The sequence below is a fragment of the Ceratotherium simum genome, chromosome 11, assembly GCF_057802395.1.
Source record: "Ceratotherium simum simum isolate JZ-2026a chromosome 11, ASM5780239v1, whole genome shotgun sequence".
Classification (NCBI taxonomy): Eukaryota; Metazoa; Chordata; class Mammalia; order Perissodactyla; family Rhinocerotidae; genus Ceratotherium; species Ceratotherium simum.
Window position 1 is genome coordinate 33,615,082 of NC_141910.1, and position 27,338 is coordinate 33,642,419.

A 27,338-nucleotide genomic window follows, 5' to 3' on the forward strand; every position below is an offset into this window, starting at 1 on the left:
TGACCTCCTGTCACTTGTTCCCATTGGCTTACGGGTAGCCATGCATAAACTTCTGAGAATGAAGCTGACAGTTGCTTGGGAGAAAAATGCAGTGATTTTGATAAAGCACCTATGGGGCTCGGGACTTCACTTACAATAAGTGTAGTTCCCTGGCCTTTATCCATCCTAGGAAAGAAAAGTAAATTTATTTTCCTCTCTTCTTCACACCTACCTCATCTCCTTTCCTATGCTCAGATGCATGAGAAACAACTTCTGTGATCTATATATTCCTAGATATGTCATATTAGGCAAATTATACCAGACAACAAATAATGATGCAACCACGATATAATGGCTAATATTTACTGAAGGCTTACTCTGTGCCAGGCACTGAGCTAAGAGATTTACATATATTATGTCACTTATTCTTATAAATGTCTATGTTATGGATGAAAAAACTGAGGTTGAGGGATGTTATGCTTCTGGCCCAATGTTACCCAGCTAGTCAATAGTGAAGCCAGAACATGAACCCAGGAATTAGAGCCCAGTATCCTTAACCATCAAGGATTCTCTTTCCACAATGAATCTATCCACATGGGTATTTACTTATAAGAATTAATTGCTGACAGACAAAACAAATTTTTATTGGGGGGAAAGTTATTTTAGGGTTTTAAGTTCAAATTCCTAGTATTTGATTTATCTACAAAAGAAAAAAATTGGTCATTTTATTTAAGAGATTTTACATTTTATAAGATTGAAGAGGGCTGGCAATGATCCACAGCTGTATCCCAGCCTGTCCTTTGCACTTCCAGAGCATTTAATCTCAAATAATTTGTGTGCAGTTGACAAACCTCATCTTTCTCATTCAAAAAAATCTTCCTGCATTACAATTACAAGTGGAGGAAAGAGATTGAAGTCCATTGAAAATGAGGTTAAAATCAATCGTAATCAGACATTTTTCTTCGCTGGAGAATGAGGAATTTTCTCAGTACAATTTACAGGCCATATCAGACCATATATGAAACATTTACTTATTTCTTCTTCCATAGACTCGTCTAAATCTTAACAAAAATAGGCTGAAAGTTAAGGTTGGTGAGAGAAGGTAGAAAATCCAGCTGTAGCACATAATTCTCTGATTTTCAGAAATTAAGAACTGGAAAAAGAAGCCTTAGTGAATATATATGTAAGTTCTTATTAGGGTGGATAAGCTTAAATGTTATGACATTATGATTTAGAAAGTGCTTAAGATTCTCATATCTGGGAAAATGGCAAAATGCCATTTGTAAGGTAATATGGGGCTGTTCTTACATTTCATTTTTCTTATTCTCACCATTGAGTGATGTCTATCAGTGGCCCTGACTATTTCTGAAACTGTTAAGGCATTCTTCTGTCTTAAATGCTACACAGCTAGCACAAAAGAACTCTTTAGTATACATGATAACAGAGTATGACCTTTAATTTATCAGAGTACATTCTGTATTCTGTTATCTGCTTGTCCCTGTTGCTTTTCATTTCTTGCTGGTGGTTTTTGATGTGATACTCCTCCATTAGGAACCTAACAACATTGAAAGGCTTAGGGAAGAGCATGTACATCACTGCTCATCCCACAGAGGCAATGAGATCCAAAGTTCACAAGGTTACCTTTATTTCTAATTAATCTGATGAAACAACATCCAAAATAAAATTTTTGAATGTAAGTAGCTAATAGGAACAAGTGCTTCTACAAATCTTTGTATAAAGGCACGCTAGATATCTTAATGTAGTTCCTTATAACAGAGGGACATGAAAGTAGAAATTTCTTAAGCCAGTTAGAAATGCACTAAGCTTCTAATTTCTTCCCCAAAGCACTGTTGACCTCCAGTAGATGGTCTGTGGCCTTCCATGCCCAACATCACAACTGTCTCACATGAAGATGTTTAACTGGGTACAAGGGCCTGCTGTTTCGCATAAAGAGCTGAGTTGTCGTCTGAAGCATTAGTCAGGAACAGAACATTGCCCTCCTTGATCAGTCTGTACTTTGTCCAGCTGTTCAGTTAAGTGGGCTGACTGACGGCACTAGGGTTGTGCCACCATCTCTTGCTATAGCATTGCATTAAGATACTACATTTAATTTATAGAAAATGCTTTTTTTTTTTTTTAAGGAAATAGGGGGAACGAAATTGAAATATCTAAAAATTTAGTAGCAACAATATTAAATTAAAATTTGAAAAAGATCACCTGTAATCTCTCCATCCTAACACAAGTATTTTCATTTTTGCACATTGCCCTCAAATTCTTGCCAACTTGCATCATATCTTACTTAGTAGTTTTAACGGTATGTGTGTTATATGTTTCACTTCATATGGCATAAATATTTTAACCATTTTTATTCATATTTGCAAGTAGTTTGAGACTAAATCTATTCTATTAGAGAATATATGTATTTAAAAAACAGATGTAGGGGCACATAGCTTTATGAAATTAAAGAAAATAATCAATTATCAACTGTTTGGAGATTAATATACACAACACATTTTTATCTAGTTATTATTTCAATGAAATTTAGATGGTTTGTGATCTAGGTAAAATCCTTTGTGTTCTATCACACCTTCTTTGTCTTCTCTAATCTATTGTCCTCTCTGAACTTCTGTGGCAGCTATAGTTCAAATGGTGGTTAATTGTATACTTATGCCAAGTTATCTATTATCCTGAACTTCCATTTAACTTTTCTCATTTTGCCCGTTGACTCCCCAGACAAAGTGTAAGCCCTTCAATGATAGGATCCATGTGATGTATTGATGCATGGATGACACAGTACTTTCGGAATACACAGTCAGTGCTTGTATATTGACTTCATTGAGTCAGATTGCTTTCCTAATGTCTAGCTTAGCTACATTAAAGAAACAAGGGATTTGATTATTAGAACTAGAGAAGGAAGATGAAGTCTTTTGGGGACATGAGCTATGTTTAGAAAGGGTAGATGTGGTTGCATGCCTTGGGTTACTGATAAGTGGCATTAGAGCAGAGATAAGTGATTGGCAAGGAAGACAAAAAGGAGGAAATGTGAAGTCCTAGCAAAATTCAGTTTAACATGTTGCAGAGTTGCATCCCTCTTCTCATAAGCCAACGAAGTGCAGTGGTGTTTTGACTCATGACTAGGACCCTCTTTCCTTTTCCAACTTGTCTCTGAAGAGGATCAACATCAAAAACCTGTGAACTTGGTGGATTATTAAGCTTGGAGCTTGTCTTATAGGTTAGGCGCAAAGACAAGGAATGCCTGGGCATTTTATGTCTCAAGTGGTTGTGCACGGTAGGGCATTGTTATAAAAGGAAGACAATGAAATACTGCTCCTCACTGAGATCTCAACTGTAGTAGATCTTTGATCACTTTACTTACCTCTGCTTCATTATCTTGATCTATAAAATGGAGATGATAAAAATATCCTCCTGATGAATCCTCAAGGATTTGAGGAAGGTTACTGATTTTGTGTGCCCAAGAGGGAACACTCACCCCAAAATTTATGAGGTGTCAACTTTTATAGACAAGACCATGACATTTTCATTATATAAAAGAGTGCCATAAGAATTAAAAGGAAGATGTTGGGGCTTTACGACTCAGGCTGTTTGAAATTTTGTTTTAATAACTATTCTATGGATAGCTTTGGAGTCAAATATATCTGAGTTCAAATGATTCTTCCATCTATTATGCATGACCCAGCACTAGTTATATTATCTCCTTGAGCCTCAATTTTTCCTTCTGCAAAATAAAAGATACTTATGGTCTGGGATCAATACGAGGACTAAATAAGATAACCTATATGCAAATAGCACAATGCATAAAACATAAAATCTACTCAATACATTATTTTCCTATTTACTGGTGGTCTTGTATTTTCTTTAATATATATATTTTTTATATTTATATATATTTAATATATATTTATTATTATATTTAGTTATAATAATTAACATATTATATATATATGGCATATATATTATATATATGTGTATGGCAGTGAACAGATGGACCAGACGTGGCCCCTGCTTGCATGGAACCTGTAATCTAGAATTAATTACACAAAATAATTTCATCATGATTATAGCTACTGCTACTAAGTGATGTAAGAATGCATAATGGAAGGCTCTAGGCTAATTTGGTGGAGGGGTGCGGGGCATAGGGAATACTTCCTTGAGAAACATATAAACTAACATTTAAATGAGAAATAAGTTGGCCAGACTCAGATGTGTGTGTGTGTTCATGAACATGTGTGCGTGTTGGGGGTGTGTGAGAGTGCTGAGCAGTACACAAAGATGCAGGAAATTTGCAAGGCAACAAATATGGCGTCTCCAAAGAGGATTAGCTTGGTTAAAGGAATTGAAAGAAGTCTAGAGTGACTAGAATTTATAGAGTTAGCAAGAAGTGGTTCAAAATGAAACTGGAGAAGTAGGCAGGAGCCAAATAGATGTATGTCACTTAATGACGGGGACGTGTTCTAAGAAATGTGTCATTGGGTGATTTCATTGCTGTGTGAACATCATAGAGTGTACTAAAGGGCAACAAAATTTGCCACCCCAAAATGTTTCTCTTTAAGGTGAGGATTATTTTAGGCTGATTATTTTTAAGAAACAAAAGAGTCAGAAACTTTTTCCTGTTACCTCACCCTTAACTGCCAAAAAGAATTCAGATAAAAAAGTCTGTCTCTGGAAGTGAGCTATCACCTCAGCATAACATGAACTAGGTGATAGGCAGGGAGGAACCAGAAAAGCTTGTTTGCTGGGCTCCCCTTTGTCTTGTTCTGTTTCTGTATGGCCAAACAAACACTTGTTTTCCAAACAAGTTTGGAAAGTGTGCTCCTTTTCACCTGCCTGTGAATTGCCTTCCTTCCCTTTGAAGTCCGTGTCTCTCCCCACCCCCAGTATCTTCTTTTGTCTTTAGCTGAGGATGACATTTAAGGTGAGGTCTTCAGCCGTTTTGGCAAGTTACACAGTTTTCTTGAGTTTCTCCCATGTATAAGTGTTATTAAATTTAATATGTCTCGTGTCAATTTAACTCGTAGACCAGCCAGAAGAACCCAGAAAGGTAGAGGAAAATTTCTTCTTCTCCTACAGTACTTTCACAAACCTGGATGGCATAGCCTACTACACACCTAGGCTGTATGGTACTAACCTTACGGAACCACCATCAAAAATGTGGTCCATTGTTGACCTAAATGTTATTATGCAGTGCATGACTATATATTTGTTATGTACACATCTTAATGATATAACAGATAATGTAATACACAGGACAAATATTTTCATTAGAACAGCTATATTTTTCCACAAGTTTGTTCCTTGAAGAGTGTCAGTGGTGTTCAAAATCCACTTATTTGGAACATTACCAGCTAAGTTAGGTATTATTGTATTGTATGGTTTGCATAACAGCCACACATATGGCACTTACTTAGAAATCATGTGGTAATGCTGCTTTTAAATCTAGAGTAATTTTATGAAACTACGTTAAACTTTTACTTTACTTTATGGGCCCAGGCATATCCAAATGCTATGTTCTCATTTAAAATCAAAAGATCTAAAATCATACTCCTGATCTTCTCTGGAAGTATGTATAGCTTTTCAGAACCCTTTTGTGTTTCCTTTTCCTACGTTAAAAACTCAGGAAACAGGAAGCCTTCAGAAGAAGCATCTTTGTTTTACTTTCATATTATTCTGTACACGTATTGGGTTCATAACATTGCTTTTCCTTTTTTTTTCCCCAAGGATATTACTATGTCATATTAAAAACTGACACTTTTATTTCCGAGGAGAAATTACACATCAGGGGAGAAGATCTATGAAAATGAGAGAGAAAGACTATGTATTAGTGAAGTTCATATAGCTTGTCTCTACTGACCAATAGTCATAAAAATATGATTACAGTTTTATTTCCCTTTGTTCTCTGAGTCCCACTATGAAATTTAACTCCAAGTCAAGGATTTGAGTTTTATTACCACTTGCTGCTTACCTTGATTCTTTGGAATTACTCTTATTTTCTTGAAGTCTACTAGTTCATACAAAATTAATATACTATAGTGTGACCAAATATTATTGGTCAGGTGGAAAAGTGAAACTGTCTGGGATTCAGTCAAGATAGAGGATGTTACGCTCTAAGTCTGAATGATCAGATTTTCCTTTTTATTCTTCACTCCTGGAAGTTTGTTTGAAATATCATTACATTTAGTACCTTATACCTAAATGGCCACTCCAATTAGAGCATGCACCAATCACTTGGTTGTGGTGATGTTACTACAGGGAGCCTGCCTCTTGTCAAAAATATTGAATCCTGAAACTAAAATAATGTTATATGTCAATTATATTTTAATTCTAAACATTAATTAATTTTTAAAAATACTGAATCCTTCAAAAATTCAAAGAAAAATAAACCCAAAATTTACATACTGTTTCATTTTTTGAAAATTACTTCAACAGAGACATATATGTTGCTGGTGACATTCTCAGTGGAGGTACCGACATATTCAACCCACAAAAAATTAACTGGAGGAAAAAAGAAAAGAAATCTAAAGGAAAACTTCATTCCACTTTTATTAGAGTGAAGGGAGTATGAGACTAAATTATTATCTTTTAACTATTCAGTGAGAAGCTCTGTTTTCATAAACCTAATTTATGTGCTCAATAGATTGCTGTAAGTTGAAATTCTTCTTGGACCCTTTTAATAATTTCAAAATGAATAGTTCTTTTACAAGTGGGTTATTATTGCTTTATCCTTACCTCTGACTTAGGAAACTTGAAGATGAAAATAGCCTCTCATCTTTGGTTCAATTTGAATTTTCAGGTACATTCCACTTGTTTTTAATCTCTCCTATCAGTATAAGCCTGCTTCCTTTGACCATCCACAGAAGCTGCTTGTAATGTTTCTGTATCCCAGCACGTTGGGTATTAGATCTCAATCCTTTACAAAGAAAAGAAAAAGTCATCAAAAATTATATTTATCTTTGAACTTTCCCAGTCAAATGGGTTGTTTTATTTCCTTTATATTGCGTGTAAGGTTTAAATGTATGTCAAACTATGGATGGAATTAAATAAAATGAACACAATCATAGAGTTACTGGATATTTTGTAAATAATATAGCACCATAAATTTGTAAAGACATGAGATGAATTTTGAACAATTTCTTAAAATAATATACCTCAATTATGAATTTCCATATGTAGCTTGTTAATGAAAATCATGAGGGGAAAGAAAAATCTAGGCTTATTCCCGGTGAACCTAAACAATCTAAACTATTTATGCCCATTTGTAGAAGGAGTTTGGGAATCAACTGTTAAAAAGTCATTGTCATTGTACTCTATTTAAATGTGTCTTCATTTTTTGACAATGTTTTTATATATAATTTTGTCATGAGAAAAGTCATTAGGTTTTTATTCTAGTAGAAGAGCAAAGAATCTGGAGAATAAAGTCAACATATATTGAATTGAAGTAAGCGCCATCTGATTTCCCATCCATTACCCCAACTAAGAATAAAGTCTAATTTCTCTCCCCAAAGCCCCAGTACATAGTTGTATATTTTAGTGTAAGCCCTTCTAGTTCTTCTATGTGAGCCGCCACCACAGCATGGCTACTGACAGACGAGTGGTGTGGTTCCGCACCCAGCAGTAGAAGTGGAGCGCACCGAACTTTAACTGCTAGGCCATCAGGGTTGGCTCTAAAATCTGTCTTTTGATTTCAAAGTCAAATCTTCCAGTTAAAAAAAAATGATCTCAACTGGAAGGCATCTGACATTTGTGAGTAATGGGATTGTATGACCCCATTTGTGAAACTACCTTTCTTAAAAATTCTCATGTCTTTGACACCTTCTCTGCTGCCTACTTTATTTTCTCTTTGTTGTTAGATGACCTCTTTGTTATTCATTGGGAATTCAGTGTTTATGTTCTTGTGTTAGCTAAGTCTCATCAAGAATCTTCCAAAGCTATTATTGACTTAAATCATGCCATATCAATCATATTAATTGTTCTGTGCATGCCGGTGAGGTATGAGGGCAAATTGTATATATGTATGTATGTATGTGTGTGTATATGTATTCATGTGTTTTATGTGCTCTTTTAAAAGTTATTCAGAAAGAATACATAAAGCCTTCAGTTTTTTCCACCAGTGTTATTTAGGACTTTTCTCTCTATTTCTCCTCTTAATAATAACTACGATTATCTATTTTGTGTCATGGGGAAGTTATTACTAAACAAATAATGAAATGATTGACTGTATAGATGTTCAAATCAGTGATAATCATTAAAGAAATAAAATTATAATTGGAATATGTGATGCTTCCTTTGGAAAGTACAAAGGGAAGCTTAGCTATATGTGTTTTATTCTCTGGGCATAAGTATTTGCTTTCTTTTTCTTGTGAATGTTGTTAGGCTGTGGGGATGAGATAATGGTGCCACAGAAGCTATCAGAATTAAAAACCAGATTTCCTCCACTGCTTCATTCCTCAGATATTTCATAGGAGGTTATATGATAGGTATTGTGCAAGCACTGAGAATACAAAAATAAACACTACCTGACCTCATAGATCTTCAGAGTTTAGAGGGAAAATATTTATTGAATATGCAATTACAAGGTCAATGCTTGTTTCTAAAGGGCATGTATAAAACACTAGGAAAGCATCTAGTCAGGTGTCCTAATCTAACTTGGGGACATCAGGGAAAACCTCTTGAGGAAATAATGCTCAAAATTAATAATGATTATGAGCATAATAATAAAAAAATAAAAATCATAATGCTCAAAATGGACTCATAATTCCATTAATGAGTCATGTTAGGCTAAGGAAATATGGGGATGGGTTGGGAGTGAGGAAGAGTATTTCAAATAAAGGAAACTACAAGTGCAGAAGTCCAGAGGAAAAAGGAGAGCTTTAGAAGAATTGAAAAGAACGTTCATGGGGATGGAAAGAGGAGAGCAAGGAAGTGACAGCCATGAGATGGAGCAGGAGAGGTAGGAAGGGACTAGATGATGGAAGTTCTCATAAACCTCATCAGGGGTTTGAGATTTTATCCCACAGGCAATGGGAGTGTTATAATAGACAAGTGCATGATGAGATATTGGCTGACATGTGAAGAAAGGGTGGGATTGATTGCAGAGAGGATGCCGAGAAGTCTGTTAATATACTGTAGTAGTAATCGGGCAAGTGGTGATTTGCAGCATAGATTTGGGTGGTGTCTGAGGGAATAATGAATCATTCCTGATGAAGGGAACACTCTAGCATGAAAAATAGCACAAGGAGCCACCTAATTATAAAGTCGTCAGGAGAGTTATAACAGTATGAATTGATATGAGTGTTGGCCAACAAAGAAGCCTGTAGAGCAAAGGGTGTGTAATTTTGAAAAATATTTCATGTTTGCCTATCAAATTATGCCCACAAACATGTTTGTTATATAAATTACATATAAGCTCAAAACACATATTCATCAATAATCATACTGCCTTAATATAACTGATATTAGATTTTAGTATATTTTTCCAAATATATATGTCAGCAAGCACACAAAAGAGAACACAAATTGTGCACGGTCTTTTAAAAGGAAGATAGGCTTGGGATTTAAACTATTTGCATCCTTGGATTTTTTAAAATTCTCAATATACCAAAAATATATTTCCATAGGATAAAATATCGTTTTATAACATTTTAAATGATTGCATAACGCAGAGAATTACATATCAATGTTTATTTATTAAACTTTATATTGGTTCCACTTTGATCTTTACATTTTAAATTAAATGTTAATGTATGAAATATTTTCAGTCATATAGACATTCAAAGGAAAAATGGATAAGATCTAAAAAGATAGTTCTTTTCTATTTCTCTAAAAGTGTGTGACCAATATCATGGTGGGTATATTGTGGTAAGTATACTGTGTATTAAGACTAGCGTAAGAAAGCACTTATAAATTATATATTCTAAATCTGAGAAAAATTTATATTTATTATCTTCCCTAGCAAAATGCTCTAGTCTTTTCTTGTGGGTAGTACTGCCATTCAACATTTCTTTAACCTCTGGGTCCTCATCTGAGCTATTGTCAAAATGTCTTAGCTTAAAATTCCATGTTAGTTAATTTTCATGGAATGGAAAAACTTCTTGCAGTATACACAATTGAGCACTGAGAAGGCAGCCTAGATTCTTCCTAAGTGCTTTATAGATCAAGAAAACACATATCTATTCGCAAGCATTATTCAAGGTCAATTTGAACTGTGTTTCTATCAGATAATTTTTTGTTCAAAGAAGCAAGGCTTGCATTTAGTTTAGATCTGTGAATAGGGACCAGTGTTTGTGGCTTGTATTTGTTCCTTAAGCTATCATGCCTTCTTTAGAATAGTTTAATAAAAATCAGATATTACAGTATATAAAAACGTACACATAATTTTTTTGAAATGTTGTATGCTTCAGCATGTTAAGCTTTAAATGAAACTGAAGGACACTCATATAAAGTCACTTTTGTCAAAGCCTTTTCCTGTAATAATATATTTGGATGATGCAAGATGTATTTTCTTGTGATGTCCAAGTGATTGATAAACCAATTTGTATGGAATATACATGAACTATTTGGACTTTGTTGTTTCCATAAATGAGATGAATAAGAATTTCTATTTTCTGAATAGGTCATAAAGTATGCTAGGCCTATTTGAGATGCTTCAGTGTGCCAAAGATGGTATTAAGTTTGGTGTTCATAAATTACTAATCTGGATAAGAAATTGAATGTATTTTGAAAACTTAAACCTGTTTCACCTGAACATGTTTAACTAGTTAATAAGAAACATCAAAAAGACAAAACCCTGAGCTCAATGGTCATTTTTTTGTAAAGCTATTCTATGCTGTTTAAATTGGTTGTTCGGGTCTGTCTATAACATAAGTTTAATAACCTAGCTCAAATGCAGATTTCTAATTTTCAATTAACATAGGAATAATTTTGTTTGCTAAAATAAAATAAATGAATGAATGACAAGTCTGAAACATGAAATGTTCTAGGTAGAACTTTTTAAAATTCCAAATTTCAAAAAATCATGTGGCAACTGTATAGCTCAATCTTTAAGTATTAACTTTTAACCTTTGACCTTACAGATTTTAACCAATGAAATGTCTCTTTAAACTTTAAAGGAAACAATGATAACGAGCGCCTGGCGATTGCTAGACAGCGAATTCCATATCGACTTGGTCGAGTAGTTGATGAATGGCTACTCGACAAAGGTAAAAAACATTGATTAAAACTTCAAATAAAAAAATAATTTGAACATAACCAAGTAGTACTTCATTGTAACACTAATAAACATAAAAAATAAATTTTCCGTAAAACTAAATTAAAAACAAATTTAAAACAGTAAAATGTAGATAGCAATATTTGCATACCTTGTATAATAATTTCTATACATTTTTAGACGTACCAGCTGTTTAATAATCTTACCCTGTTAACTTAAGGTTAAAGGGACTGTTAAATATAATCCACTAACTCAATCTATGAAGGTACTCACAGCAAGCATTAACCCAAAATGATAAATCATTCATAGATTATATTACATGTTCCAGCCTCTAAATTATTAACTAAAATATATGTAGTTCTGATATCTTTATGATGGTCCTGAAAAAAAAAAAACTCTTGGTTTAAACTCTAGGCATCTTAAATAGTGGGCAATATGTATTGCCAGTCAAAATGAAGTCCCTTTAACGTTTGCAACCTTCTAAGAGCATTTGGGAACAAGCCCTAATTAAAACTGAACTTAAAGTTGTGTGCATGCTTTTTATGAGCAGAGAGCAATCTGCTAAAAATGGATACTCAATTTGATGATATTGGTACTGTTGCTGAGGATTGCTGTTTGATGGAAATGTGCCATAATTTCTCCATCGGTTTGTGTATCATTCCTGAAGCCGCTTTTTACATCTGAAGCTATTTTTTTCATTCTGTTTTGTTTTGATAGACTTGCTGAAAGCCAATCAGAAAAATATTTTTTGGAATTTTTTTGTCTCTGACATGTCTCTGACAATGCAATGTAAACCATGCATTTCTTTTCAGTGTGATTGCCGGAAAAATAGAATAATTCAAATAATAATGGACTATTGCCTTCAAAAAATAAACATTTCTAAAGACTAGCATATAGATACATGTGGCCATTACGTGAACTATGAATTTTTTACTATAAATTTAAAATTAGATTTCAGCTGCTATAGATTAGTTTCTGCCAGTGGTAATTTTAGAATGACAAATACTTGAAATGTTAGATCTCTCACATTTTTTTAAAATTAAACAATTTAGACTTAAGAGACCAACAGTATAAGATCTTGAGGTAAAAGGGAAAAGGGATCCACTAAAAATTGATTTATAATACATATCTTTGATTGGTCTTTTAGCAAAAGCACTACATTTACAATAAGTTGAGAATTTACAAGTATTTGCCAATGATTATGCATTTCATGGACACCTCATTTACAAGCAATGAATTATGAGTCAAATGCCTCTCTTATAGTTTATTGCTCTCATTATCCACCCCATGAAAGATCTGTTTTATCATCCTTTGTAGAATGTAGAGTTCACAATCAACATCTTTGCATGTATGTAATATTATTTTTACAGGGCGTCAGCTCACAATCTTCAATAGCCAAGCAACCATAATAATTGGCGGGAAAGAGCAGGGCCAGCCCTTTCAGGGCCAGCTCTCTGGGCTTTACTACAATGGCTTGAAAGTTCTGAATATGGCAGCCGAAAATGATGCTAACATCGCCATAGTGGGAAATGTGAGACTGGTTGGTGAAGTGCCTTCCTCTATGACAACTGAGTCGACAGCCACTGCCATGCAGTCAGAGATGTCCACGTCAATTATGGAGACGACCACAACCCTGGCTACTAGCACAGCCAGAAGAGGAAAGCCCCCGACGAGAGAACCCATTAGCCAGGTGAGTATGTGGATTTCATTCCTTCATTTTGGATCTGTGATTATGAATGTGGGCTTTTCTGCGTTACGTGTCTTTTCTAAAATGGGATTGTTTCTGATAGCAGGCATTATGGCTTCCTTTGAGACTTGCTTAATGTAATGCACTCAGTTTGAAGATGAAATGTGTATATGCTGTTGATTTGAGATTTGTGGACTTTTATAAACTGCTTTTGTTGGTTTGTTGGCTGCTAGCTGATAGTCTTGATTTAGTAACCTTGGTGTAGCCCAAACTGAGGGAATTGTCTGCTAATTACATGGAGTTTTCACTTTTTTAGTTAAATGAACAAGTAAATTAATGAAGTGCTTGAAAGGCCTTGTTTGTTCAAGCTCAGCACTTCATCAAAATAAAATAAAAGCAAATTTGAAAATATTACAAGAGAAATTGCCCACAATACTTCTATTGTATTTTGAAGTCTTAAAATTTTGAATTGGTAGGGATGTGGTTCTCATGGTGAATGATAGGTCTACCCTTTTGCTGTCTGTGACAAAAATGCACTGTTAGTTTATGAGGACAAAGACCCAAAATATGGTGCTTAAAAACTGGCTTGGGCTAACATATTTTGTATGATATGTGGCTAACTGCCTTTGCCTAGAATTCCCTTCAATGTGCTTATTGTTCTATCTTATGTCTAAAGTTTTTGAAAAACAGAATTTTTAAATGTTGAATTTGTGCAACTTGGAAGTACATTAATTCAATCAAGATATACTTATTGATTGCCTACTATGTATCAGGCACTGGTTTAGGTATTGGCATTACATCAATAAGAACAAGAAAAAAAATCCACCGGCCTCATAGACCTTACATTTTATGAGAAACTGTTAGAATGCTGTTGAAATGCTATTAAACCTCTGTTGACATTTATAGCCTTTGTATATATTCTGCTGTTAATTCTTTCAAAACTGTATGTTCTCCTTGGTCCAAAATTGATTATTTTCTTTTGTTTTGTTTTTAATAGTTAGTGAGTGTCTCTAGTAGGTACCATATAAAGCTTTCCAAATACATAATCCCTACTTTTCTAGAAAACTGCATTCTAAAGAAGCAAGAATGACAACAATCATTTTTTAAATTGCTTTTATTTCAAATGTTTTAAACAGATCAAGGGTCAGATTTAGAAAGAGAGTAAAGGAAGGTGAATTCTGTTCATATCAGCACGCTATATAGCAATTAACATACGTTCACCAGAAAAAGAAGAAAATAGATTCTGATTTTTCCTTTGAATAGGAAGGAGTGGGAGGAACAAAACAGAAGAAGAGAAAATATCCTAGGAGGAGACAGATGACAAAAAAAATAGTAAATTTTGTAAATTCATAGATGTAGTATTACATATTATGTACCTATCTGCACCTATTTTCTTTTTTCTCTCTTCTCTTTTTTAACTTTGCATTTGGCCACAAAGTGAAATGGGCTGTCTCACAGGGTGTTCATTAATATATGTTTATTGATCACTCTATATGTGCCATACACTGTTCTAGGCACTGGGGATACATTAGCAACAACAAGCAAAAACCACTGCCCTTATGGATTATAGAGTTTATTAAGAATGTGTGCATAGAGTATAATCATTTTGTTGATTTTCTCTCTCTTGTTTGAGTATATAAGATTGTTAATAATAACATTTAGCCCCTTCAATAAAGACTTGTGACTGTAGGCAGATTTATGCATGGTCAACAGCTCCATTTGATATTCTTTCACAATACTTCATTAATGATTTGTTATTGTGGTTGTTGGTCTATAGTTTAACGATAAGCAGGTTATTAAGGTGAATCTGACACAGAAAAAATGAAACACAAAGCAATTGATAGACTATTTCCTTCATATAAAATAATTCATAAGAAGACATTCTACGACATTCAGAATTGGAAATGTTTCTGTGAATAAAATTTGAAATAATCAGATATTTTTCTTAGTAGTCTTGTTTCATCATTAATGAAATTACAGTTGCCTAAGTTCCTAGGTAAACCAGATGTATCCCAAACTAAAGAAAGAATTATCAGCCTTGTTTTTATGATATTTTATCATTTAGTAACTGCTATATATTAAGAAATGTTTTTTAAGAAAACATGTAAAATAGCTATCTCATTTGCAAGCTAAACATCTAAAAATGAAGAAATAAAATTTATGCCTTTTATAATATTAATTATAATGTGCATGTTAATTATAATAGTGTAAAAGGAAAACAGTTAACTGCCCATTAATTGCCAATGAAAAGTCTCTTTTATTGTAAGCTATTACATGTTTAAAGACAGCAGTGGTTTATAGAAGTAAATGACCTAATCAATTAGTGTTACTTGGTTCATTTGAGGAGATATTGACTTACATAAAAGATTACTAGGTTCATTAAAAAATAGATATTTTAAATCTTTAGATTTTTAACAAACCAATAACAGCAAATAAATAATTTGGATTAATATGCTACAAATATTCAATTGTGGCAACAGTGTTTTAAGGTTGGATTAGAAGTTTCTAAAATTCTCTTTTATAATGATATGTATGTGATTATAGGTAATATAAGGTGTGTATGTAGTGGGGGGTGGGCATCTAGGGAAGAAAGCAAATTATTTTTGAGTACCAAAATAATTTATTTCAAATTTTCTTTATTTCACATTTTATTTTTAAATTGCCGTCCAACTACAAAAAGATTACCGATACATGTAGAATTTTTTATTAAATGTTTGTTAGAACTGTCAACGTCTTGGAAGATTCAATAAGAGAGTGATATGTAATGGTAGTCCCAGGCCTGTGGCCTTTGACCCATTTTTGCAGGTTGGATGAAACATCTTCCTTTAAACTTTGTCTGTAGTGGCCATATCTGCCTGCTTTTATCAACTGCCTTACTAAATTACCAGGAAGGGTCATTTCATTTTTGAAAAGCCACACTGGACTGTTTTCTCAATCAAAGTGTATTTTCCTCAGTGATAACACTGAGCCACTTAAGCTACAATGGCCATGTACCCTGGGGTGATTGCATGTTTTAGAACTATGGAAACAGATTTTTGGTCAACAAGAATTAAATTGGCTTCATTTCAGATAGATGAGATGAGGTTTGTTCAGCTATCCTGCAGGGCAAGTAGTGGGGGAGAAATGTATTTTCAGTTTTCACAGAGTCAGAGAATTCATCAAAATGTTCCATAAGATGCTGTTTATATTCCTACTTAAAAGTAAATGTGCTTTAAAAAGAAAATAAAAGAAGTTTTTCTTCTTTGAATGATGATCAATTTTCAGACTGATGTTTACTTTAGAAAGACATGATTTATATCATGAAAAAATGGGTACATTTACCAACCCTTCTGTTAAATAGTTTTTTTAATGTGTATATGACAATATTAATAGTACTTTTTATATGGATTACATAAAGTTGATAATATTTGTTTTACTTAGAATATTTAATATCTAAATGTTTCCATAAGACCTGCTCATCTTAAAAAAGAGAAACTTTCCCTAAGGTTAATCTCAGAAAGCAAATATTTGCAAGTAATTGATAGCATGAAGTTCCTCAGGATGCTGAAAGCTTCTTGGGGTTGGAGGCAGGAGTGTCATGCAAGATTTTTGGCTACTAAGTGTTGCCTCCTCTTCTGAATAACCTGGTAATGTCTCATGATGTATACGTAGCTTTACACAAATGAGTAAAAGTTAAGCCCACATACATCACTCCCTTTGGTTGCCAGTCTATAAAGAAAGGACAGTGGAGCTGTGCTGTTTCATTTTTTGTATTTTTGTTGAGGAAGATTTGCCCTGAGCTAACGTGTGTTGCCAATCCTTCTCTTTTTGCTTGAGGAAGATTTGCCCTGAGCTAACATCTGTGCCAATCTGCCTCTATTTTGTATGTGGGTCGCCACCACACAGGGCGGCTGACGAATGGTGTAGGTCCACACCCAGGAACCAAAGCTGGGCTGCCAAGCGAAGCATGCAGAACTTAACCACTAGGTCATGGGGCTGGCCCCCTGTGCTGTTTCTTTTAAGATCAAGATTGTGATATTTCTTCTGGTCTATGCTTTGTATCATATTTTGCAATCTTTTGGTTCTTTCCTTCAAGAGTATTTTATAAGCTTGTAGAGAATATGGATCCATAGGAATGCCTTTTACTTGAAGTATAGTATAACGGAAAAGGCACAGTAAATCAGGACACTTGGTTTCCACTTTCAACACAACCGCCCACCTTCTTGTGTGACTTGGACAGGTTGGTTAACCTCATGGCACCTTGGCCTTGCCATCTCTCTAAAATAAGTGGGTTGAACTAGGAATCTCTTGAATTGTACTCAGCTCTAAAATTTCATTGATTCTGGTTATGATGATTATTTAACAAAGCATAGATTTCACCTTTGACTTTTACACAGAGTGGCCATGCATCTCAGTTGGCCTATAGTGTCCTTGTGTGCACCTGGTGTACCGATATAAGTATTAATAGTATCCTTTTTTAACTCTCAAAAGCATCCCACTTTGGTCTATAATTATATTGCACTCTACTTTTACAGTGTATATAAAATCTATCTTTGCAAGAAAATCCTACTTCATAAGAATAATAAATAGTGAAGCCCTGTCCTTTACATTCAGAGCAGAAACTGACTCTGGTATCCTTACCTGTTTCAAGAATCCACAGCCTTTTTCATCTTCTTTTCATCTCATTTCAAAAATCTTGAGAAAGAAGAGAGAATAAGACTTTGAGAGATTCTGGTTTTTGACTGGAGGGGCTATAGTTTGCAATTCTTAATAAGAAATTAAATTATAGAGTGGGGCAAAATCAGTAAATATGAGTGAAATGTATTGGAGTAATTCTGTGGTTCTAGTTAGGCTTTTTTCAGAGTGGAGTTAGCAAAGCTACTCAAGAAAAGGAACTATTGAGGATTTAAAAACATTGGTAGGTTGTCAGATACATGTATATTTCACATATGCAATGTCCTAGCAAAGTCAATGGCATTTGATTCCCGTGGAACGTTCTGAAAAGAAACCCAATTAGTGTTCAAGCAAGTAAAGAGTATTTGAATATATTGGACACTGCTATTGCTTCCTGGAGGCTTTAGAGATACTCATGAAAAATCAATACTATTTGTTTGAAAAATGTAAGCCGAGTGCACACATATTTCTGTGAAAAATATTTAAAACTAAAAAAATACATTTTGTAACTTCAAAGAACAAAATTTTATTTTTTTGTTAAAAATATTGGTTAACCTTAGCTGTGGCTTAATTATTAAAAATAATTGCATCACTTAGAGTGATTGTGTTCTTGAAAACCACTCTGCATTTTAAAATACTGGTCATATGAATAATTAATTTTATTTCCCTAGTCCAGTCATTCTGCTAAATTCACTTAAATTAATGTACATTTTTACAGCAAATTTTAGTACACATTGGAAAGAACAACACTTGGGTGTAGATTTAAAAATATATACAAAGGCATGTTCTTCTGAAACTAATGGTACTCGGTAAGAAAAGTGTAATTCATTGTAATTTTAAATGTAGGTAGGCAACTGCTGTTTAGAAAATGTTTTTCCCCCTCATTGCTAGTAAGCAAAAGTGCTAGGATATATACATTTTAAAGAGTTTATTTTAAGAAAATTCTTCTGCTCAGTGCATCTTCTTTGGAGTCTGGAGGATTTACTGGATGAAAAGATACTCTATTGGCAGATGCAACCTTGGTTTTGAGAAGTCTTTTGACAAGGCTAGCTCTAGACAAATATATCCATCCATCCATCCGTCCATCCATCCATCCATCTATCCATCCACCCATCCATTCATTCATTCACTTAACACATGTTTGCTGAGCACTCACGATATACCAGGCACTGTTCTAGTCACAGAAAATACAGCATTGAACAAAATTAGACTTTTCTACACAAAGCTTACATTCTAGTTGGGGAGATGAACAATAAACCATAAAACAAATAACATACATGAGATGTCAAGTGCTATAGGAAAAAACAGAGAGGAGAGGGATGCTTGTAGTAAGGGGGCATGAAATGGGAATCCTTTTTGAATAGACATGCATAGATTATTAGTGATATAGGCATCAATTATAAAAGAACATTGGCACATTAAAATTCAGACATATTCTCAGATCCAGCAGGATCACACCCTGTGTGGACAGTGCCAATGGTGACTAACTATGTGTGAAGAAACTACAAGGCAGGGAAAAGGACAAAAGTGATACCAAGATTTATCTTTTGTTTGTTTGTTTTATGGGGGACTCCCTTGGGCTGGGGCCAGGACTGGTCCAGGTGGGTAGAGTGTGGGGCTTTCCAGGAAAGCAAACGGTGCAGTGGGAGCCTGCAGGTGTGCTATGTGGCTTCAGGTGTGCAGAGGCAGTAAGCATGGGTCCTGATGGAAAGGCAGGGTTAGGATGGGCTGGAAGGCGCTGAGCGTCAGGAGTGGCTCCGAAGATGATGGAATCAGGCCCCAGATGCTGCTGCCACAATCGCTCGTTCCAGCGGAAGCCTGATCTCTTCGGGATCCTGGGAGTTCTAGGGTCCCACAAAGGAATCCTGGTATGAGAAACATCTGGGTGCCCGAGGTCCCAAACTAGTCTGTATGGAGTCTGGCTCACACCACCTATCAAGCAAACACCAATCCTTGTTGACGCCCACCCCTCACTCACACACTCAGAGTCACAGTGAGGTGACACCTCACACCAGGGGCCAGGTCAAGTGTGGGGGAATGGGGTCTGACCCAGACAGTGCAGGGGCAGGACTGCCGGAGGCCAGAATGGGGGAGTGAACTGCGCATACCCTGCCCTGTGCAGTCCTATTGATACAAGACACTGACAAGTGTCTTGTTAATTAAATCAGAAGTGTAATCAAATTCTAGGGTACATATGTGTCTGAGGAAGAGATGAAGACTCAGAAAGTACAGCATGGTATTATTATTCTTATTCTACAGAGAAAATTGAGGCATAGAGAAACTAAATAACTTACCCAAGGTTATGCAGACAGTTTCTTTGCAGGGTACTTTGGGGTGATCTGGTCCTCTGCCCTTAAATACGTCCTCGGTTCCTTATCTCATCACGTCTTGTCTTCTCGTAATCTTAACTAGGTCGATGGGATCTCCATCCAGGCGTCAGACTGCTCTTTCAAAAAGGCAAATACAGTCGTGTCATCCCATCCTTAATACATTTAGGTATTTAGGAAAAAGGGCAGATTCCTTGGATGATCATCAGCATCCATCCTTCACAGCTGGCCTCCTGGCTGCCTCACTAGAAGGTTCGTCTCCACTCTCCTCCACACCCTCTTCCCCTGATCCTGTTAACTACTCACAGCGACCCCTAGAGGTCATGCCATTTCACACCTCTGTGTCCTCTGCATGGAAAGCTCCTTTCTTTCTTCACATGCCCATCTCCCTCCTTCATACTCTTCCTGGACAATCCGTCCCAGTCTGCTTCTGTGTTCTGGGAGCTGACAGTCTGAAGAAGCAACACTGGCATGGACTGTTAGGGGGCGGTATGGCACAGTGATCAAGGACATCGACTCCAGAAGTCAGAATGCCTACCTAAATCTCAGCCTTACTTTCCCCACATGCTGGCTGTGTGACCCTGGGCAAGTTACTTAGTCTCTCAATACCTCTGTTTCTCACCTATGAAATGGGGATTATGGCTTCATAAGCTTATTGCGAGGATTAAATGAGTCAATGTACTATGTGAACGATGTAAAATTACTGCTATTTGACAATTTTTTATTACAAAAAAAGGAAATTTCATTTGATTCACCCTAAAATATAAGGAAATAAAAAAGTGTCTGACACATGTAACCATTATGCAAAGGATAGTTCTGTGTGAAAAGCATTCCTCAGGTACACAGTATAAATTAAAGCATCTTTCTTAGCTTTAAAGCTATTTTCTATGTCCTTGAAGAAACAGCTCTAAACTGATGTTTCTGAATCAAAGCATCAGTTGTGTGGCATATGCAGAGCTGAATTCTCTATTGAATGAAGTGTTCTCCAGAGGGAGACAGCACCATTCTCCTAGAACATGTGTGTGGGAGGGGGAGGGGAGCAGGTAATGAATGATTCAGAGAGAGAGTTGTCATTGGCATTTAGTGAGAGAGGGCCATGAAGTCTAAATATACTGCACAATAAAGAACTGTCTGCTGATCCCCATACCCTACACTATTTTACGCAACCACCACCACAACCAGCAACAATAATCTCCAATTACTGTTGACTGAGCAGTCCAGAAATCTCCTATACCTATTTTCCAGCTGTTCTCAGACAGAGCTAATTCATAGTATGGTACTGAATCTTGCAAATGTGATTTCTGTAACTGTTCTTGATAACAAGTTTTGATTAAGAAGCTTAAAAATTCATGATATACTCCTTTTTTCCAACTTGAATATGAAAAACATCATGTACCTCTAGCTGTGAGTTAGACTAAATTGTGTTTATGTTCTTGTTATAATCTCTTTTGGTACAATCTTTATTAGCATTGGAGAAATAGAATGACTTAAGACTTTGTATCTAATATGTGGCAGTAATTTCAAGGGATATTTTCTCAGAAAGGACTGGCAAGGTTGGCACCGTCTCTGGTATTTCTAGTCTTGGTTGCAAGACAAAGGAATATCTTTTTATTATAATTATTTAATGGCTAAGTAGCAAGAGGATAGCCTTATTTTCTTGTCTTAGTTTTGACCAGTACCGTGAATGATTTGTGCCATAATACTTTGTGAATTTCTGGTTTTCAAACACATAGGTATGTTTGTATTTCACCTGTTGATTTATTCCTCTTTTACATATAATAATCACTTTCTTTGAGGGGAGGAGGAAGCAAATCATCTGAGTATAAAAAAACAAAAGATAATTATGTGTGTATGAGTGTGTGTATCTAAGTGTGTTAATGCTTGTTTTTTTCCTTTCACAATATATGTAAAGCAGTAAGCTTTGTTCAATAAACTAATAAGTCAAGATTAAATTTAAATTTTTATGATAATTTCTTAAATTTGTATCATCTAGAACCTATATTAGATTTTCTTATCTGTTGGCATCACTGAAAAGTTCCCCAACAATAAAAATATATTAACGTCATTAAGCTGGAACCTCAAGAGAAGGATTAGTAATTCACCTGCCTTTATACAACACTTACCAAACAGCTTTTACTATATTCTCATCATCACTCTTCTCTTTATATAAGATCTCTAGCAGACAGGTAACACCAATGTTAACCAATGGTTTCCCCAGTAAGCATTCTAAATGATAATTAAACAAAACAAAACCTAGCAGTGTATCTGTGTATCTATATATCTTTTCAACTATGGTATTATGTTCTCTGTAAACCTGCAATACTTTTACCTAAAATTAAAAATTAGCAAATATCTTGTGTGTTTTCACATATAAAATGCACTTTTCAAGATGCTGTATTCTTGAGAGCGAGGGTGAGTTACCTAGTGATTTAGGGTTTTATAACAAGAACCATTTCTTAGACATTTAGATTATTAGCAAACCCATGCATAAATTATACAAAGCTTTTGAACATCTGTACAGTCTGTTATTAACAGCATAACTGACACAATTGAAACTCAGAAACAAATTTAAAGTAGGGAAGATATTTTAGTCCCTTTTTAATAACAAGCATATTGAAGCAACACATTTTTATTATTTCACATGTCCTGGGTGTTGGCAATGTGCTAGACACTACCCTGACTCTGGAATTACCCACATTCTGTGGAAAGCTTCTTCTAAAATAGATGTTATTATCTAATCTGTATATTTGATAGGATAGATGGTGGCCCTGGCCCATTTTGTCCTCTTTTAGGATTTTCCTAATTAAGCAAGATCCGGAGACTCCTCTGAGAGGCATGTGGCAGAAGCTGAATCATCTTCATCTTTACATGGAATAAATACTGTGCTGTTGAGGAAGCCCCAATACTGTTTGTTACATGTCTGAACATCAATGTTGGACTATTACATGGGGTAAAATATAAGCCAATAATAATGGGAACTTTAAAATCATGTTTATCTTGATACCAGATTCTTTGGGAGTATCAACTAAACTTGCATAAATGTTAGCGGACCAAATGTGGGTCCCTTCTTGGGAGTTAAATCAAACTGCAACAGAAGTAGTTGTTTCACAAACTAGAATTTTTATTTGCAGCATGCAGCAAAGGAAAATGGAGACCATAGGGAATAATTTCACAAAGCTATGGCCCCCAGAGCGCGGGGAGGTGGGTACCTTTATTTGGGATAGGAAAAGAGTATTCGAAGGGGAAGTTTCATCATCACATGTAGAGGTGAGCATAAGCTTGCACATGCGTGGTTTGAAATCGTGCTTCTACATACATCGCATGACCTAAAAATGGCTGCTTTGCCCCTCCCAGAGGAGGGGAATTTATGATATTAATGAGGGCAGGTTACTTTAGTACAACTCTCTGCCTATCTGTGCAGGTGCCAATCTTGTGGTTGTGGTCTGGGCCTGTCTGGTCCATTTCAGACCAGCTGGGTCCAGGGTGATTGTCACTTTGAGCTTCTTCCTGGAACATAGCTGAAAACCACATAAGCTCAAGGCCCCGGGGTGTTAGATAAAGGAACACCTGCACCTTTCAAGAAGACTAGAGAATTACGTCAAGCATAGAGGTTAGAATGTAGGCAAGACAAGAGAAGCAGGTTAGGGTCCATGTCTGGTGACATAAGCACAGGTCTTAGTATAGCATCTGGCACACAGTAGGTGGTAATTTTTTTCTTGCTTAATATCCTTATCCCCACTCTACTACCACTCTTTTTTCTTCTCTCCTTCCTTCCCTTTTTTTCTTTCTTCCTTCTGTGTGCTGGATCCTATTCTAGGCAGCACAGATTCATACATGGTGACCCAAATCTCAAACAAGAGAAATGGGGCTGAATTTGGCCAACACTTTCCGAGGACTAGGTAACAAATATATTCAACTACAGATTCCCCCAGATACTGGCAGGCTAACCACATGAGGAGTCTCTATCTGCTGTGTCATGTTATGCTACCTATTATGAGATCTTCACTAAATATAGCCCAGCATTTAAAATTCAACAGTAAAACTCTGGCTCTGGAACACTTGAGGGAAACTTATTTTCATATTTTCTAAACCTCTTAGTTTACTACTATCCCTGAATAGCTATCCCTGAATATATATCAAAAGCCTGTGGGCACAGCTAGAAAATAGTGTAGGTACTTGTGTCCATGGATCCAAAGGGGATACCAATTTCTTTCAAAAGAAGCTAGAAAATATTCACATTCCACTAAAGGGGAGTTCTCTGGTTCTAATGCTCATATTTCAGATGAAAAGGATTCGCCAAGATTCTTTCAAATTTTGTGTTGACATTCCTATATCTGACTTTTCCATGCACAGCATTAACTGGCCATTAGTAATAAATCTAGACAGAGTCAACATGGCAAACCATAATAACAGGATTGAAAATAAGACATCACAGAGCAGCTAGATGACCCACTTGTTCTGTTATGAACTGATGGCTTTCCACTGTCCAAAGTGAGAATTTTCATTGTAGTTTCAGATAGAGGTTTAATTACATTTGTGACCGAAGTTGTCCATGTTTTACTTAATTGTCTCATTATCTTATATACTCTTATCAGTGTGGCCTTGCATTCTATATTATTTGAGAAATTGATTCAGAAAAGAACAAAAAAGCATATGTACACCACCTAGTCTGAAATTTGTCATTGATATGCTAGCAGTAATAGACTGCTCATATTCCCTAAACACAAAATGCAACTTTTCACTTGCAGTCTTTGTATATGTTGCCCCCTCTGCCAGCAGTGTTTTTGTTTCTTCTTTCTTTCCTGTACTGCAACTGTACCTGTGATCTTATTAATAATTGACTCTACATTTATAAAGTTCTAAATCTTTGCCAATGTTAATGGCATGGGACGATTTTAGACTTCGCATTTCACTTGGAGCTTTCCCAAACAACCCTAATCAGAATGCGTTTTCTGTTTTCGTAGCACTTCGGAGAGAGAGATAAATAGACATTCAGGTAAGTAGATAGATAGATAGCTGGTTATCTATCTTAGCCTGTAACCTCTACTTTAGTTTTCTTTATTGCAAGTATCTTCAAGTCAAAACCTGTGCCTTAATCTCTACTTACTCAGCACCTCACACTGTGCTTGGTACACAGTGGACACTTACTGAATAGTTTTTGAGTAACCAAATTAATGAACACTCAGAGTGCATATTCTAATGCTGAGGTAAACATATTCTAATGCTGAGGTAAACACTGTGTGTTGCCTAGCCTTGAATTTTCCTGTATTGTTCAATATTTGTAGAGAATAAAGATGGTACATATGAGAAGGAAATAAAATAATTAGTTTTCTTCATATGCAGGGTAAAGATAGTTTTAAAATGCAAGTTGTTGGTTTTACAAAAAAATTGTATGCCTACTTATTTAAGAGAAAGATATAAATGTGATATATAGGAGGCAAAATTGTCATTTCAATTTGTACTATTGATATTCACATAAGTCCAGGAGGGAAGCTCAAATAGTTGTCCATAAGATGGAGAGGAGAAGGGTGAAAGCAGTATAATTTTGCCTGCCATGTTACAGATTAGCAAGTGTAAAACTTTTCCAGAGGTTTAGCAGAATTTCATCATTTTGGGGTTATAGTGGTTTACTTAGGTTGGGGAGGGGCAGTGCTAATGGTTCTTTCTTCGGAGGAATATTTATCACTGTTTAGAATTGCTGACACATTGTAGTAACAAAAAACAGGCTGACTTTTAATCAGCTTTATTCTTGTTTTTAAGTTCTCTACAGCAGAGCACCCCATACTGTCTGCACGGGAAGCTGACCTCTCCAATGTTGCCCATAGTGAGCCACAGTCAGCTTACTAACGCTTCAGATTTGTGCAAGTAGTTGGACCATCTTGAAGAGTCAGGAATTCACATATTCAGATAGTTTGTCTGATTTTTTGATATATCTAGCTAACTTTCACAAGTAGAATAAACAGGTGAAAACACTTGGAAAAGAACAAGGCAGTCTAATATTATGAGACCCGTTACAGACCCTCTTTGCACCACAGACTCTTGATAGGGCTTCAAGAAAAGCCTGACATAGGCTTGATGTATTTAGATGTTGACTATTGCTGAAAACCAGATAGAACTGGGGAAACTGTATAATGTTTTGGAAAGTTACTCATTGCTGAGTTTAAGCATGTAAAAACTGTGATATTTTCATAGGCAATTTAAAGTGGGAACCGAGTACAAAGAAGTAGGAAAGTAACAGAAAAGATGAGACGGACATGCTCACATAACACTAATTAGACACAAAGACTTAAATGAAGTTTGTGGAGTGGAGTGAATTCCTGATGACAGACAAATCTAGACAAAGCCTAGAAAATGTCAAAGGAGTTTGTTCTTACTGTGTGGGTTATTTGAAAATGCAATACCTTTAAATGGGTGATACCTCAAATTGCAAATAATAACATTAATTAATAACCTGCTCTTTTACACTATTTCTGAGGCTAAAGCAGAATGCTGGAAAAATTCACTTTTAATCTTTATTGTATGTTTGCAAAACAAGTGAGGATAGGGGCCAGCCCTGTAGCTTAGTGGTTAAGTGCGCGTGCTCCACTACTGGCGGCCCGGGTTCGGATCCCGGGCGTGCACCGACTCGCCGCTTCTCCGGCCATGCTGAGGCTGCGTCCCACATACAGCAACTAGAAGGATGTGCAACTATGACATACAACTATCTACTGGGGCTTTGGGGAGAAAAAGGGAAAAAAAAAGGAGGAGAATTGACGATAGATGTTAGCTCAGGGCCGGTTTTTCTCATCAAAAAGAGGAGGATTGACATGGATGTTAGCTCAGGGCTGATCTTCCTCACAAAAAAAATTAAAAAAAAAAAAAATGAGGATAATGGTTAAATTATTTTCCTTAAGATAATGCAAGCACATGAAAACAAATCAATATGATTGAGAAGATGATATATATAAAGAGCAACAATCCCCATCCATCCCCTCTCCACCCCCACTCTTATTCCTCAGAGATGATATCTTTTCGTAATTCTTTTGACAATTAGTTCCATATCTCTAAATAATATGCTTATATGTCCATTTGTTTATTTATCCCTTTTACATAATATTAATGCAATCTCTAGTGTGAAAACTGAAGATTAGTCCCTTGCCTTAATCCTTTCCTTTTCCTTTTCTTTTTCTCCTCTGAATTATATATATATATATATTTATACACACATTAGTTATTTTTGACACTTTAAATAGTATTTTTACATCTCTATTTCTTATTCTGTTAATTTACTACAATATCTCTTGAGTATCCACATTAGTAAGATGAACATATTGTACTCCTACCTGTTCTTCTAGCTTCCTTCTACTTTTCCACATCTCACCATCTCATTATATTTCCAGGCATGCTGACTTTAACATTCTGCCTGGCAACCACAACCAGATCCTAGATAAGATAACCGTATTTTATCTATGAGAAGTCTAAAGTGGAAAAG

At 35.5% G+C, this 27,338-nt stretch overlaps 1 protein-coding gene across 15 annotated transcripts in view; it reads left to right on the forward strand.

The window, feature by feature from the left end:
* Positions 1-27,338, forward strand: part of NRXN1 (neurexin 1) — a 1,078,564-nt gene that overhangs the window by 934,239 nt on the left and 116,987 nt on the right. For 8 of the 15 annotated variants that reach the window (XM_087436775.1, XM_087436774.1, XM_087436776.1 and 5 more), the window contains 2 exons: positions 11,103-11,192; positions 12,571-12,890. In XM_087436775.1, coding sequence (XP_087292901.1) covers positions 11,103-11,192; positions 12,571-12,890 — 410 coding nt within the window. The remainder of the gene's footprint in view (positions 1-11,102; positions 11,193-12,570; positions 12,891-27,338) is intronic. The other 7 variants (XM_087436779.1, XM_087436780.1, XM_087436781.1 and 4 more) reach the window with 1 other exon arrangement.